This window comes from Serinus canaria (assembly GCF_022539315.1).
Source record: "Serinus canaria isolate serCan28SL12 chromosome 7 unlocalized genomic scaffold, serCan2020 HiC_scaffold_29, whole genome shotgun sequence".
Lineage (NCBI taxonomy): Eukaryota > Metazoa > Chordata > Aves > Passeriformes > Fringillidae > Serinus > Serinus canaria.
The window spans coordinates 2264814-2277105 of NW_026108147.1; the positions used below are offsets into that span (position 1 = coordinate 2264814).

The 12292-nt window shown below is 43.1% G+C and overlaps 1 protein-coding gene across 1 annotated transcript in view; it reads left to right on the forward strand.

Moving 5' to 3' along the window:
• Positions 1-12292, forward strand: part of SPAG16 (sperm associated antigen 16) — a 286793-nt gene that overhangs the window by 160182 nt on the left and 114319 nt on the right. The window contains exon 14 of the mRNA XM_050987617.1: positions 789-915. Within this exon, the coding sequence (XP_050843574.1) occupies positions 789-915 (127 nt within the window). The remainder of the gene's footprint in view (positions 1-788; positions 916-12292) is intronic.

Here is a 12292-nt window from a genome sequence, read left to right on the forward strand (position 1 = left end):
AGGGTGTTGCTGCTCAGCTGGGGGAAGGTGAAGTGCCTGAGTGTCTTCAGCCTTGAAAGAACTTTCAGAACCACTTCCCAGGTAATTCCATCTGAGCTGTTAGTTCATGATGAACGCCTCATTTCTTGGGGTGCACCTCTGTTCCCTCACCTCTGCTTTAAGAACTTGGAGCTTACAATGGCCACTGGAGTGGTTCATCCATAGCCAGAGACCTCTCCTTCAGGGAAAAGGGTTTTGGGTGTCCACAGGGACAAGTGAAGAGCTGCCAGGCACCACTTGCTTTCTCCAAGCCTCTGTGCAGACCTTGAGAGGAAAACCAGGTTGCCAGCACTCACTGGCTTTCTTCAGGGTGCACGTGGGCACAGTCCAATAGATCTCTCAGACCCTTGGAAGAAAAGGAATTTCATGTGTATGAAAAGGAAACTGTGCTGTCTCTATCCTGCCTTTTCATCCACGTTCCCATTTTGTTCTGCATCAACAAGGTTTTTTGAGGATCCACCCAGGGAACACAAAGTGGTGCTTTCATTGTTCCTCCTTTAGGATTCAGTCTTTTAAAACCAACTTCTCATTTCTTTATGCCTTCCTTACTGGGAAGCAGACACCAATGGGTTGGGGTTTGTAACTCTCTCTGTAGTGCAGTGCTGGGGTGAGGAATCACTGTCAGTGTTCATTTTTCCAGAGAGGAGCTGGGGAGATGCACAAAATGTGTTCTTCATTCCCCTGAAGCTGTCTGTTGTTCATATTACCCTGAGTGGAGGGTGTTGCATTCCTGTTTTTATCTCTTGCAGTGAGAGGTGCAGATACACCCTGCGTGGCCACAAGGACTCAGTCAACAGCATCGAGTTCCTGCCCTGCTCCAGCACCGCTGTCACCAGCTCTGCTGACAAGACCTTGTGTCTCTGGGATGTCAGAAAGGTAGGCAGGCTTTGCCTTGGTCTTTCCTGAATTCAGGATTTAGTGATGTGTGTGACATGAGAAAAAAAAAAACCCAGTGTGAAATCCAAATAGAAAGTGAGGGTGATGTGCCAGTAAAATATTCACTGATACACTTGGTATTTCCTGACCAAAAATGTCTCCATGTAACACTTCCTCTAGAAGGAATCTGCCTCCCCTCTTCCAGAACTCTGCTGATTCCTCGTGGAACATGCATTATTTTCTCCATATTATATCACTGCAGGTGGTGAGAAAAACTCTGCATCTCTTCCTTTGTTCTTCTCTACCTTCATTCTTTGGAAGAGGTAAAAATGGATTGAGTACACTGGAGAGTGGATTTGTCCCTGCTGCTTTGCAAACCAAATATGCAAATCCTGTTCAAGGAGAACATGAAAACAAGGCCAAAGAAATTATTTTCCTCTTTCATCAGAAAATCTAATAATTATTGCTGTTTCTGTGGTATGGAGCAACTTTTGAAGTTCTCAAATTAATTCTTCAGTTGATGTTCCAGCCACTGTGCATTTCTCAGACTGTAAAGGTACAAGATCCCAGCCTCAAATGGAGAGGGTTGTGTTCATGGAAGGGATTTGAGAGGAAGCAGGCAGAGCTGTTGCTGTGGATTAAATGGTGCTGTCATCAGAGCTATACAAACACAGGGTAGGAAAAACTGCATGGAAATGACACTGGAATACTTGAGATGCTTATTAGGCAATTTCTATTTATGGATTATAGGAACAGACTGAATAGAAGGTCATTTAATAATAATAATAATCATCCTGGTCAGAAAGCACAATGAGTTAAAATGAAACTAGTCAAGACTCATTATTCCTAAATGCATTGGTTTGTAGGAATATTTGATATCCAAATATGAATAATTCAAAAAGAGGAAAAAAATTATTGCAATCCAAACAAAAGCGAAATGCTTAATGGAAAAATAGATTTCTGCTTTGTTTTGTTTTCAGTAAATCCTGCAAGGAACTTTATCTTGCAAATATCTTAGTAATCTCCTGCTTATAGCAAATTAACAGAGTCATCAAGGAGTTTTCCTTTGACAAACATAAGGAAAAAGCCTCTATATTTGCTCTGTTTTTCAGCTTTGGGTAATTTTGCTAAGGAAGGAAAGACCTTTTGTGAAAAGAAAACATTCTATATGGCATTTTGTTGTGTATTTATGCTGTTGGATTTTTTTCATGTCCAGTGGGAAATCTTGCATGGTTTGGGGTAAATGCTCACGGTGAAGCCTCACTTGAGGTGGTGAAATCCCTGTCAAGATGCCACGTCCCTCTAAATGCTGAATGCTATTAAATGTTCCCTCCAGAAAGATGCTGAATTATTTTGTCCCATTAATTGGGAATAGAGTATTTTCCCATCTCTGTGAGATCAATTAGCATTAAGGAGTACATTTAAGATACTTTTAATGAAACCTGGGAACCATGCTTGGGTTTGTTTTCTCATAAATCACATTCCTATTGCTAATCACATCTCACTCTTCCATCATTAAGTGCAGTCAGCTCTTTCTTATTAAAGATAATGGATACAGAGAGCTGTAAGTCAGAGCAGTGGAAGTTGAATGGACAATGAGCTCTGGATTTGGGACAGGATGGAACATAAATCTTTGTAATTACTAAGGTAGAACTCTAATGCAGCCTGCAGACTTTGGAAATGCAGGGTGTTACTTTTCTTCCTTTTTTTTTTTTTTTTTCCCTGCATAACAAGGTAAGATCCATCCAGTGCTTTAAAAAAATCTTCATTACATTGACTCTAATTTTAAACCTAAGGGCTATAGGAAAGTGAGAACAGTGAAAGATGAATTGCACTTGTGGCTCTTTCCAAACACTGAGGAAGAATTACAGCTCTGGTGTTGGATTTGGGCAGGAACCACCCTTGTGCTGTGCCAGCCACACAGATCAGCTGTGGAGACCCAGGCTGCAGCTCTCTGGTGGGAATTTCTTGCCAGAGAAGCTGATGGCTCTGGTGCCAAGATAAGCTGCAGAATTTATTCTTCTTGGTGCCAGTTTCATAGAAAGACGAGCGTGTTCTGGCTTTTCACCAGAACAATTCCTCACTGACACATCAGGGAAAGCATCTCCACTCAGGAATTGCTGAGTGTGTCCAGTGATGAATGTGAGAGGGGCAGAAGAGCCCCTGACCCCCTGAGTCCAAGTTCCCCTGCCTGGGTTAATTCCTGCCATATGAGGGCCCTGCCCCTCCTCTGCATCTCCCACAGCCTCAGGAGCCATTTCCTGGGACTGCTCACATTCATCTCGACACCATTTGAGCCAAGCTTGAACCTCTGCTCTTTTTTCAGACAGATGAGATACCAAATATTTATACACTTAAATAATTAAATAGAAGGGAAGGAAAAAAACCCACATTTTTCATTCTACATGTTTGAAACTTATTGATTTAGTAACTATCTCATGTGCTTTCTGATGTTTGAAATGTCAGATTTTATAACTGGATATTTCATTTTTGAAAACATGGAGGAGAGACTGTCATTTAAAAGGCAGCTTTCAGTAGTGATGCCCCGACGAATGTGTCCAATGAGGATTTGGGAAGAATTCTGTGTGTCCTTAGGAGAGGCCCATTTACGTCAGTGTCACTGATCTTGGGAACAAAGTTCAGCACACACAGAGCTCTGTAAAAAGTCACACTCATACAATGCTCTATTTCTATTCCATTTTTTAAAATAACAAGCATTTGAGATATTGTTTGATAATTCATGTCCATTTTGGTCTCTACTGCTCCCTGATACTCAAATTTAATATTTTAGTTATCCAGGATATATTTCCTTATGCAGTGCAGCTCAGTGATTTAAGATGAGAGCTGGTTTTTCTGCATTCTGTTTGCAGAAGATTTCTGCATCACACAAATAAAAGGCTCCCATTCCCACCCCACTATCAAGCTAATACCTCTGATATTCAGGGAGGAAGACATCAAGGATGTCAACATTTTCTATTTGGGTCAAAGATGACTTGAGCAGGGCTAAGGCAGCACAGTGAGCAGGTGCCAGTTCTGGCTCTGCACTGTCCTTGTCAGTAATTTGTGGGCTGAACAGCAAAACCAAAAGTTAGAAGCTGCAAGGTAGTGTGGTGAATAATGCAGGCACCAATCTCATAGGGAAAAGGAAAAAAAAAAAAAAAAAAACCAGAATGAAATTGCCCAAAAATCCTGTCTGAACAGCAGCAAGAAGCTCCCAGTAAAACCCAGCTCTGGCCATTTTTCCTCCTCAGAGACTCCTGCAGTTTCCCCTTCTGGGAATGCAGGCAGAGCCTCCTTCTGGGCTCCTGCAGGGATATCTGTGCATGGATTTGGAGAAACTGGATCTCTCAGCCCCTGGGAAAGGTTCCTGAGTTGGTGCACACTTCATCCAGCAGGGCAGGCTGGGGCTCTGGGGCTGCACCACACCCACAGGAATTCATTAGCAAGGAATAGTCAGGGCAAAGAGCAAGAGGCTGCTGGGGGCTTCTCCAGGGTAATGTTATCTCTTCAAATGTGGCCTTGGATAAAAGAGCTTCTTGGGCACAGCCCTTTTTAGAGCAGTGGTTAATAAATTGCAGCTTCTGTGCTCTAGTTCTGCTTATCCTGGTGTGCTAGTGGCTCTTGAACATTGGCTGAGTTGGATTGAGTTCCCACCCAATTGGGACTGTGAGAACAGCAGGGAAACCCAAGTGAATGTCCCACCTGGGAGGGCAAGCAGCAGCACTCAGCAGCCCCAGCACCATGGTCTGAGTGCCACAATCCAGGTCCTGCCTGCTCTGCTCTCCCTTGGTTTTGCATTTTGCCCCCCAGAGGTCCCAGAATGATCCATCAGTGCATCCAGAGAAAGCAGAGTGAACCCCAAGAATCTGGGGGTGGTTATTTGCATTTTTCCTTTGTGAAAGGGCAATGGCTGAAGGCACGTGGGTCATTTGAGGACAGTGGCCATTTCCAAGGGCTTTTCACTCTGTGTCCTAGCTGAGAATAAATAAACCCATGCACAGGGCAGTTTCTGAGCTGTTGGCTGAGGTTTCCAGCTGTGCTGCAGCATTTTAATGATGAGCACTTGGCTGCCTGTGTGTTTCATATGGATGGTGAATAATTACAAGGATGCTGATCTAAGCTGCAGCCTTGCAATTTTCTCCTTCACATTTCTGCCCATCCTCTCCCACCCTGGGATGTCTTTGGCCTGGGACAGCCTTGCTGTGGTTCCTGTTGCAGCTCAAAGCTGGTTAACTTTTTGGTTAAACTGGGAAATTGTTCCAAATTTATAATTTCCTTAGATAACCTTTTAAATTTATTTTCTTCTAATTAAATTATCTTTTAGACCATTTATTTTCCAGTGTTTATTTTATCACTATTTATTAATTTCTAGATTAGTAATTCCCTTACATATCCTATTGTAGTTTTTTTTCTTCCAGTGAAATATAAATTAGTTTGTAGACATTTTGCTTTTCCATCTGGATTTTGTCAGAACATTTTTGTCAGTAGACTTTTAAAGCACATGGGAACACCCAGATCTTTTCAGGGATTCTGTGGTGGGGGTTCTTTGCCTGTGTCCCTTTGGAATGGTCATTCACGAGGCAAATGCAGGAAAAATGAATTTAAGGATCAAGTGTATGAGAGAAGCATTAAGCAGGCAAAAGGGAGTGATTTTGAAAAGCAATCTGGCTCTCTTTATAATTTTTAGCCTATTTCAGTTGATTTATCCCCAAGTAAACACCTTAGACACAAAATTATCAGTCAGAATCTCCTCGGAGTATTGGATTTGTCAGCTTTATTTGAACCCTTTTGAACTCCTGAGGAATGAATTCATGAGCTGAGTGGATAGACAGGATGGGTCATTTAAAAAACCTTTGACAGGCAGTTTAAGGTGCAAATCAATCCTCTTCAAAAGTAGGTCAAAGATTGAAGTTGTCAGTATTGGAGACAAAGAGCTCTTCCATGCAAACTCCAAATCTCCCAGTGCAATTGAATTATGCTGCTGTAAATAAGGGATGTGCCAGGATCAGTCCAGTTCCTGGCATGAAATGTAACAAATTCTGTGTTCCTCATCCTGTGCATTTGTAAATAATGGGTTCATATTTTAAAACTCCCTGTCTTCACATGAAAAGGAATTTGAGTCACAGTGAAATATGAAATCAAGAACAAATAGTTATGAATACGGATTATGTTTTCTCCCAGAAGTAGTATCACAAAAGACAAAAGGAAAACTTGAAAAGGTTTATGTTAAATCTGTTTGGGATGCTTTCCTAGAGACTTGGTGCCAATTTTTTAAAAACCAGAAGTATGGCTGAGGAAAAAAGTCAAAATTTCTTTCTAATAATGAAAAACAATTGAGGAAAAAAAAAAAGCCTGATTTAGTCAATGTAGTTCTTAAAAATGCTCCATTTTGACTGTTTTTCAAAACATCTTCAGTGAAAAAGGCAGATTGTAATAAAATATTTCAAATAATGATCATATAAATGCAACTTGGATCAGTTGACCCAGATGCAAGCATGAAAATATCCAATATTCTTGTTTTGCCATGTTTTTTTTTTCTTTTTGAGAGGCAGGAAAACCACTGCCCTTCAAACTGTGTATGGCTGCTGTCCCCAGGGTCACCCTCACACTGGAACTGTGTCTTTCCTTCTTTGTCTTTTTTTCCCAATCAAACCATTCAATCAACAGTTTAACAAACTGTAGAACCAGCTGATCCCTCAGGCTTTCCCCCCTGTTAAACTAGGCTTAAACCAGACTAAACCTTTTAGAATCAGACAGGTTGTTCTGCAGAGCTCAACAGTTGGACTTACAGGTCCTTTCCAAGCAAAGTGATCCCATGATTCTGAAGCTCCAGGTGAATTAGTGGCCCTTAAAAGGTTATAATTGATTTATTAAGCTGTTCCTGTTCACTGATTTGCCCAGCCCTGTCCAGGGGATGTCTGAGTCCTGTTGCCATTGGAATTCAGCCCATTCACGAGTTGTCTTCCTCTGTCTTTTCCCCAAAACATAGAAAAGCTACATTTTTAATTTCAAAGGGAAGTCTTTGAGAGGACAGGATAGTTCTGTGTGTTAAAGCTTAAACCTCCAGCTTGACTTGCAATTCATATGAAATGTATAAATGGCAGTGAGGTTAGATTAAAGTAACACTTTCCATCATGATATTCACAGTTATTTAAGCTGCTGCTGGAGAATCACAGAATCTGCTGAGCTGGAAGGGACCCACAAGGACCATCCAGTCCAGCTCCTGGCCCTGCACAGCACCATCCCCAGCAATCCCACCCTGTCCATGAAGCATTGTCCAAATGCTCTTTGAGCTCTGGCAGCCCTGAGGCTGTGACCAAACTCTGCTGAGCCAGTTCAGGAGCCCCAGGATGCTCTGCAGCTGGATGCTTTCCTTCCTGTGCAGTCATGCTTTCCCAAAGAGGCTCTGCAGGAGTTTTCTCCAGTCTGCACCATCCAGAGCAGGCTTCTTGCAGTGCAGCCCAGCTTCCTTTGGCTTTCCAGTGCCTTGGAGCAGGTGTTGGCTCCTCCTCTCAGCCCTGCCTTTCCCAGGGGGGAAGCAGCCCTGGGATCCATCCCTGGCAAGGTGTAGCAGTGCCTGCCCTGGAGTCCCTGTTTGCTGCCCTGCTCCCAAAGCTCCCAGCACATGGATTGTCTCCATTGCTGCAGCCCTGCAGGGCTCAGGGCCTTCTGGCAAAGCTGCTGCTGTGGCTCAAGGCTCCCTCTCATCCCTCTGCCCAGGATGGGTGATGGGTGGTGGGTGATGATGGGTGGTGGGTGATGGATGATGATGGGTGGTGGGTGGTGGGTGATGATGGGGGGTGGAAGCTGCTGCTGCTGTGGAGTGATGCAGCCATGTGATCCCCAGCTCTGTCACCACAAGCAAGGGACACCTCAGGCCCTGCAATTCCCACTGCACTTGCAGCTCCCTGCATTGCTGGATTGCAAGCTTGCAAGGGCAGGCAAAGACAGGCAGTGGAGGGAAGGGGGGCATTAATTCAGCACCATTGAGGCAGATTTCATCTGTTGTCACTTGCTGCTTGCTTTGAATATTAGTAGCAATTAGAGAGCTAGAAATAGATAAATGTAACATATTGGAGGTCTGGCCATGGGTTCCAGGCGCTGTGTGGCTCCTGACAAGAGGTCTGGGGAGCGTGGGGTGAAATGAAAATGAGGGAGATGGAGTGAGGGAAGCAGGCTGTGCTCCTGCCTGGGCAGAGTGAGGATTGACCTGGGTGTGAACTTCTTACCAGCTCCTGTGTCCATCCATAAGGTGTGGGCAGGATGTATTGCAGTAAAAATTAGTTTGATTTCTATGTGGCCAATGTCACTTTGAAACAAAATGGGAATAAAGTTCTTTCAAAGGCTTTGGGAAAGGCCTGGCTGCAGAATAACATTTGCATTGACTTCTTGGTCCTAAAACTCTAATTAAATTATTGATTATGAAGCTGGCTGCTTTCTTAATAGTTCCTAATGTAACAATTAAACCAAAGTAAGTAATTAAAAATGAAAAGATTGGTCCACAAGTACAATCTTCAAAAGGTCATTTTCAACTTAATTGCTTTTTTGAAACAGGCAGGAATGAAAGAAATGAGTCATTAGCAAAAAAGCAATTTGGTGTGTGCATGTGTGCAATAATATGTCTACCAGATGACCACTGACCACACAATACCTAATTAATTTAAAATAATGGCTAAATTTACTTAGTTGGTATTATATTAACACATCTCGTCCAGAGCAGGCCTCTGGTGTGTGAAGTGCAGGACAGGAGATAGAAAACTGCAGCTTGTTTCTGCTCTGGACAGCTGAGAGCCCAGAGCAGAAGCCAGAAACTTCAAGGATGGGTCTGCACACCTTTTCTAGACCTATTTTCTACCCCAGAAACACTTTTGAGTAGTCAAGAGTAAATTTTTGTATTAAACCTGAGACAATGAAGACATTGCTTGGCACTGATGATAACTGAGAAGGCAGTAAATTGTGTGTACTGGTGCAATGTTCAAAACTGGGCTGGGCTTGTGGTGACAGCTCCCATCTGCTGGCTGACTTACCACTTCTGAGAGTTTGGTTATTAAACAAATTAATGGAGCAATTTACATTTCTTACTCAGCCAGCATTAACAAGTGGATTGCATTCCCTAATTAGCATGGAAGGAAATGGATAATAAAGCTTTTCCCAAAAAATATGCATTGCCAGTTCTCACACCTTACTCCAAATTTTCTCATTTTTTAACCTGCCAGAATGAAATAAATGTCTGCTGGGGGTAAGAAAAAAGTAATTCTTTCTTCTTTAACTTCCTCTTAATTAACTTTTAATGTATGCAGTTACTCAGGGATTGTTCCTTAATACTAAATGTGTCTGAAACAGAAAAGACAGATTTAAATGATTTAGATAAACATCTGCTGAACACCAGGGCATAAAATTACACATCCAGAAAAACAGTGGCTTTCTGCCAGCATTCACAGCCAAAAAAAAGCCACCAAAAACTGTTTTCCATTTCTGTAAATCTTCTTCCCTTGTGTATATGAGCTTCGAGGAAATGATCAATTCTTCAGGTCCAGGTAACACGGATTGCAAATGGTGCTTATATTATATATATATATATATATATATATATATATATATAAAATACAAACTTTCTCAATAGCACCAAATTGCTCTGTAAGCATCACCAAAGTAGCAGAGATTTTGATAGAGGGCATCTTATCTTTCTGGTGTAAAAGTCAATGGGTTGACTTGTTGGCTTGTTCTGGGCCAGCACTGTTTTCTTAATTTAAGAGCAGGAAAGGAAAGAGTTCCATAGGTTCTGCCTACCTGCCTAGATCAAGTTAATCCATACTGGTGTTAAATAACTCTGTTTAGATAAATTGGTGCTGTCTTTAGCAATTTAGAGCAATCTTCATAAGTAATATGCAGCAAGAGGGTATTAAAATAATTGCCTGCTATTTATTGTCAGCAATATTCAACTTCAGAAATGGCATAATAAAAAGAAATATTTCATGGCAATCTCAAGATTTCCAATAGTTGAATCAATACAGTAAACACAGTATAGTTTTCCAAATAATTACAGAGGCTAAGGATGTGTTAGAGACCTAAACACAGAATCACTCTTAACATGGTTAGAATATTATCTGATGGAAAAGAATTTAATCAAAAACCTGATTGATCCAATTCTTTCTGTGGAAACATCTTTATTTTGCAGGCTTCTCTCACGTGCTGGGGAGCATCCCAGTGAGAATTTTCTCCATCCCCAGGAGGGAGCAGGGAGGGCTCAGTGCAGATGCCCAGGAAGGATTTCTGAGGTGGGCAGAGTTCAGAGCTCAGGGTGTGCAGTGCCTGGCAAAGGGCCTGGGCAGCCCAGGATGTCTGGCTGGAGATGGTTCTGCAACAGTTTCATCCTAGAATAGATGGAGAAATAGCACTGGGATCTTGTATCAGGATGTGTGGCATGGGTCACTCAGGCTCCTGTACCCCCATGAGCTGTGTCCTGCTGTCTGCAAGACTGGGATGATTGGGATTAGCAGGAAAAGTCAATAGGTTGAAAACTTTCTGTGGATCAATTCATGGAGGGAACCTCTGTTCTGCAAAACCAGACTGTAGTGTCTACAGAATTTTGGATATTTCCCTTTGACAATTTTGATCTAGTTTTTAGTTTCTAACCATTTACTTAAATCTTAACTTAGTAATATTTTAGAACAGAAAGTTGCTCTGATCCAGTAAGCCTGAATTTAATAAAAGGTGTTCTTAAGCACTGCTGATATTATTTTACTAAATTCATGTCAGCTGAGTTATTTCAACTGACCTGTTCCTTGTCCAGGTTTCTTGTTAGAAGAGGTCTCTTTCCCACTTTGTCAATTCCTGTTGACAGCACTTCTGTTAATAACAGGATGCAAATTAGATGATGAGAGAAAGCAGAAATGTGAGTACCATCAGAGCTGGCTGCTCTGGGGTAACTGTGTTCTGATTCCTTCTGGCTGCATCCATGGTGACCCTTAAAAAATTCCTGTCCTGATGAGAAGTGTCCCCCAAGGGAGGAGTGTCCCATTCCATGCCTGGAATTTTTCCTTATTGCATGGATCCTGCTGTGCCAAACCCCACAGAATGCCATGAGCAAAAGCAGGCAGAGTGATCTAAGTGAGGACTTCAGGACAATATAAATCTTTCTCCATCCTCTGTCAGTGTTACTGTCCCATTTTTGAGAGGGATCTGGGATGGAAACAAGGGGAGGATGGCAGTGTAGAATAGATAGATCATGTTCTACTTCCCTCCCAGATAACTGTGGATGGTGTAGGTTAAGAGAGAGAAAGATGATAGAAAGATAAAATCAAGGATAAATGAAAAATAAGTAGTAAGAGAGATCGATGTGAAAGCAAAGTAAGCAGTGGTGTCAAGAGAAAAACAGGACATAAAAGAGCTTAAGGGAAGGAAACAGCTAACAGAAAATCAGGATATATTATATATTTTTGGTAGCTGTTTTCTGCTCAGAAGCTTCTACCAAATAAAAAGGCTCTCTAGTAGTGATTGATTTGTAATCTCTGGTGTCATTGCCCTCATTTCCCCCAAAGCCTTCTGGAGGCTGGCTGTTGAAAAGTATGAATTGCAGCACAGAAATGGTTCCTGGCAAAAAGAGGGGTTGGTAATCAATTCCCTTCCTGCCAGGCAGGGCTGCTCCCTGCCATCCCCTTTGCTGCCTGGTATCCTGTCTGCAAAATGTCACTGGCTGTGGTGGCCAGGGGGGACACAGGGATACCAGGATGGCAAATCAATCACTGCCATGGCTGCTGAGCCCACCAGGGAGCACTGAGGACAGACAGCATGCCTTGAGCTTGGCAATTTGGCTGGTTTTCAGGATGAACCAAAAATGGGGGGTGGCTTTTCAGGAGTCAGTGTTCCCCCTGGGCTGGTGGTCCCTGGGGGATGATGTCCAGTTGGAGGGTGTGTTGGCAGCAGGAATTGGGCTGCCCAGGGCACATCTTGGGGCAGGCTCCTGTGCCACTGCAGAGCTGCCAAGGTTTTCTGTCCTTCTCATGTGCCCAAGGCACTGGGCAGGCAGCACTTGGAGGAGGAAATGGAGTGTCTGCCTAGGAGCAGGAACAGCAGAGGCTGCTGGTTCCAAGGGAGGACGGGACTGGAGGTGATTTCCCAGCTTTTGTATCCTCAGGGAGCAGAGTGAGGTTGTGGGAGAAGGAGAACACAGCCCCAGAGTAAAATCCCAAAGGAGAACAGCTTTGGGACAACGTGCCAGAGCACCTGCAGCACAAGAGGGAGCACATTGCCAGGTGTGAGCTCCTCCCTCCTTCTGGGGCCAGGGAACCAGGCAAGGGCCTTCAGCAAGGGCTGAGGAAGAGGAGGCAGAGGCATTGGGTTGGAGGGCTGGTTTGGTACCCCACTGTGATGCTCC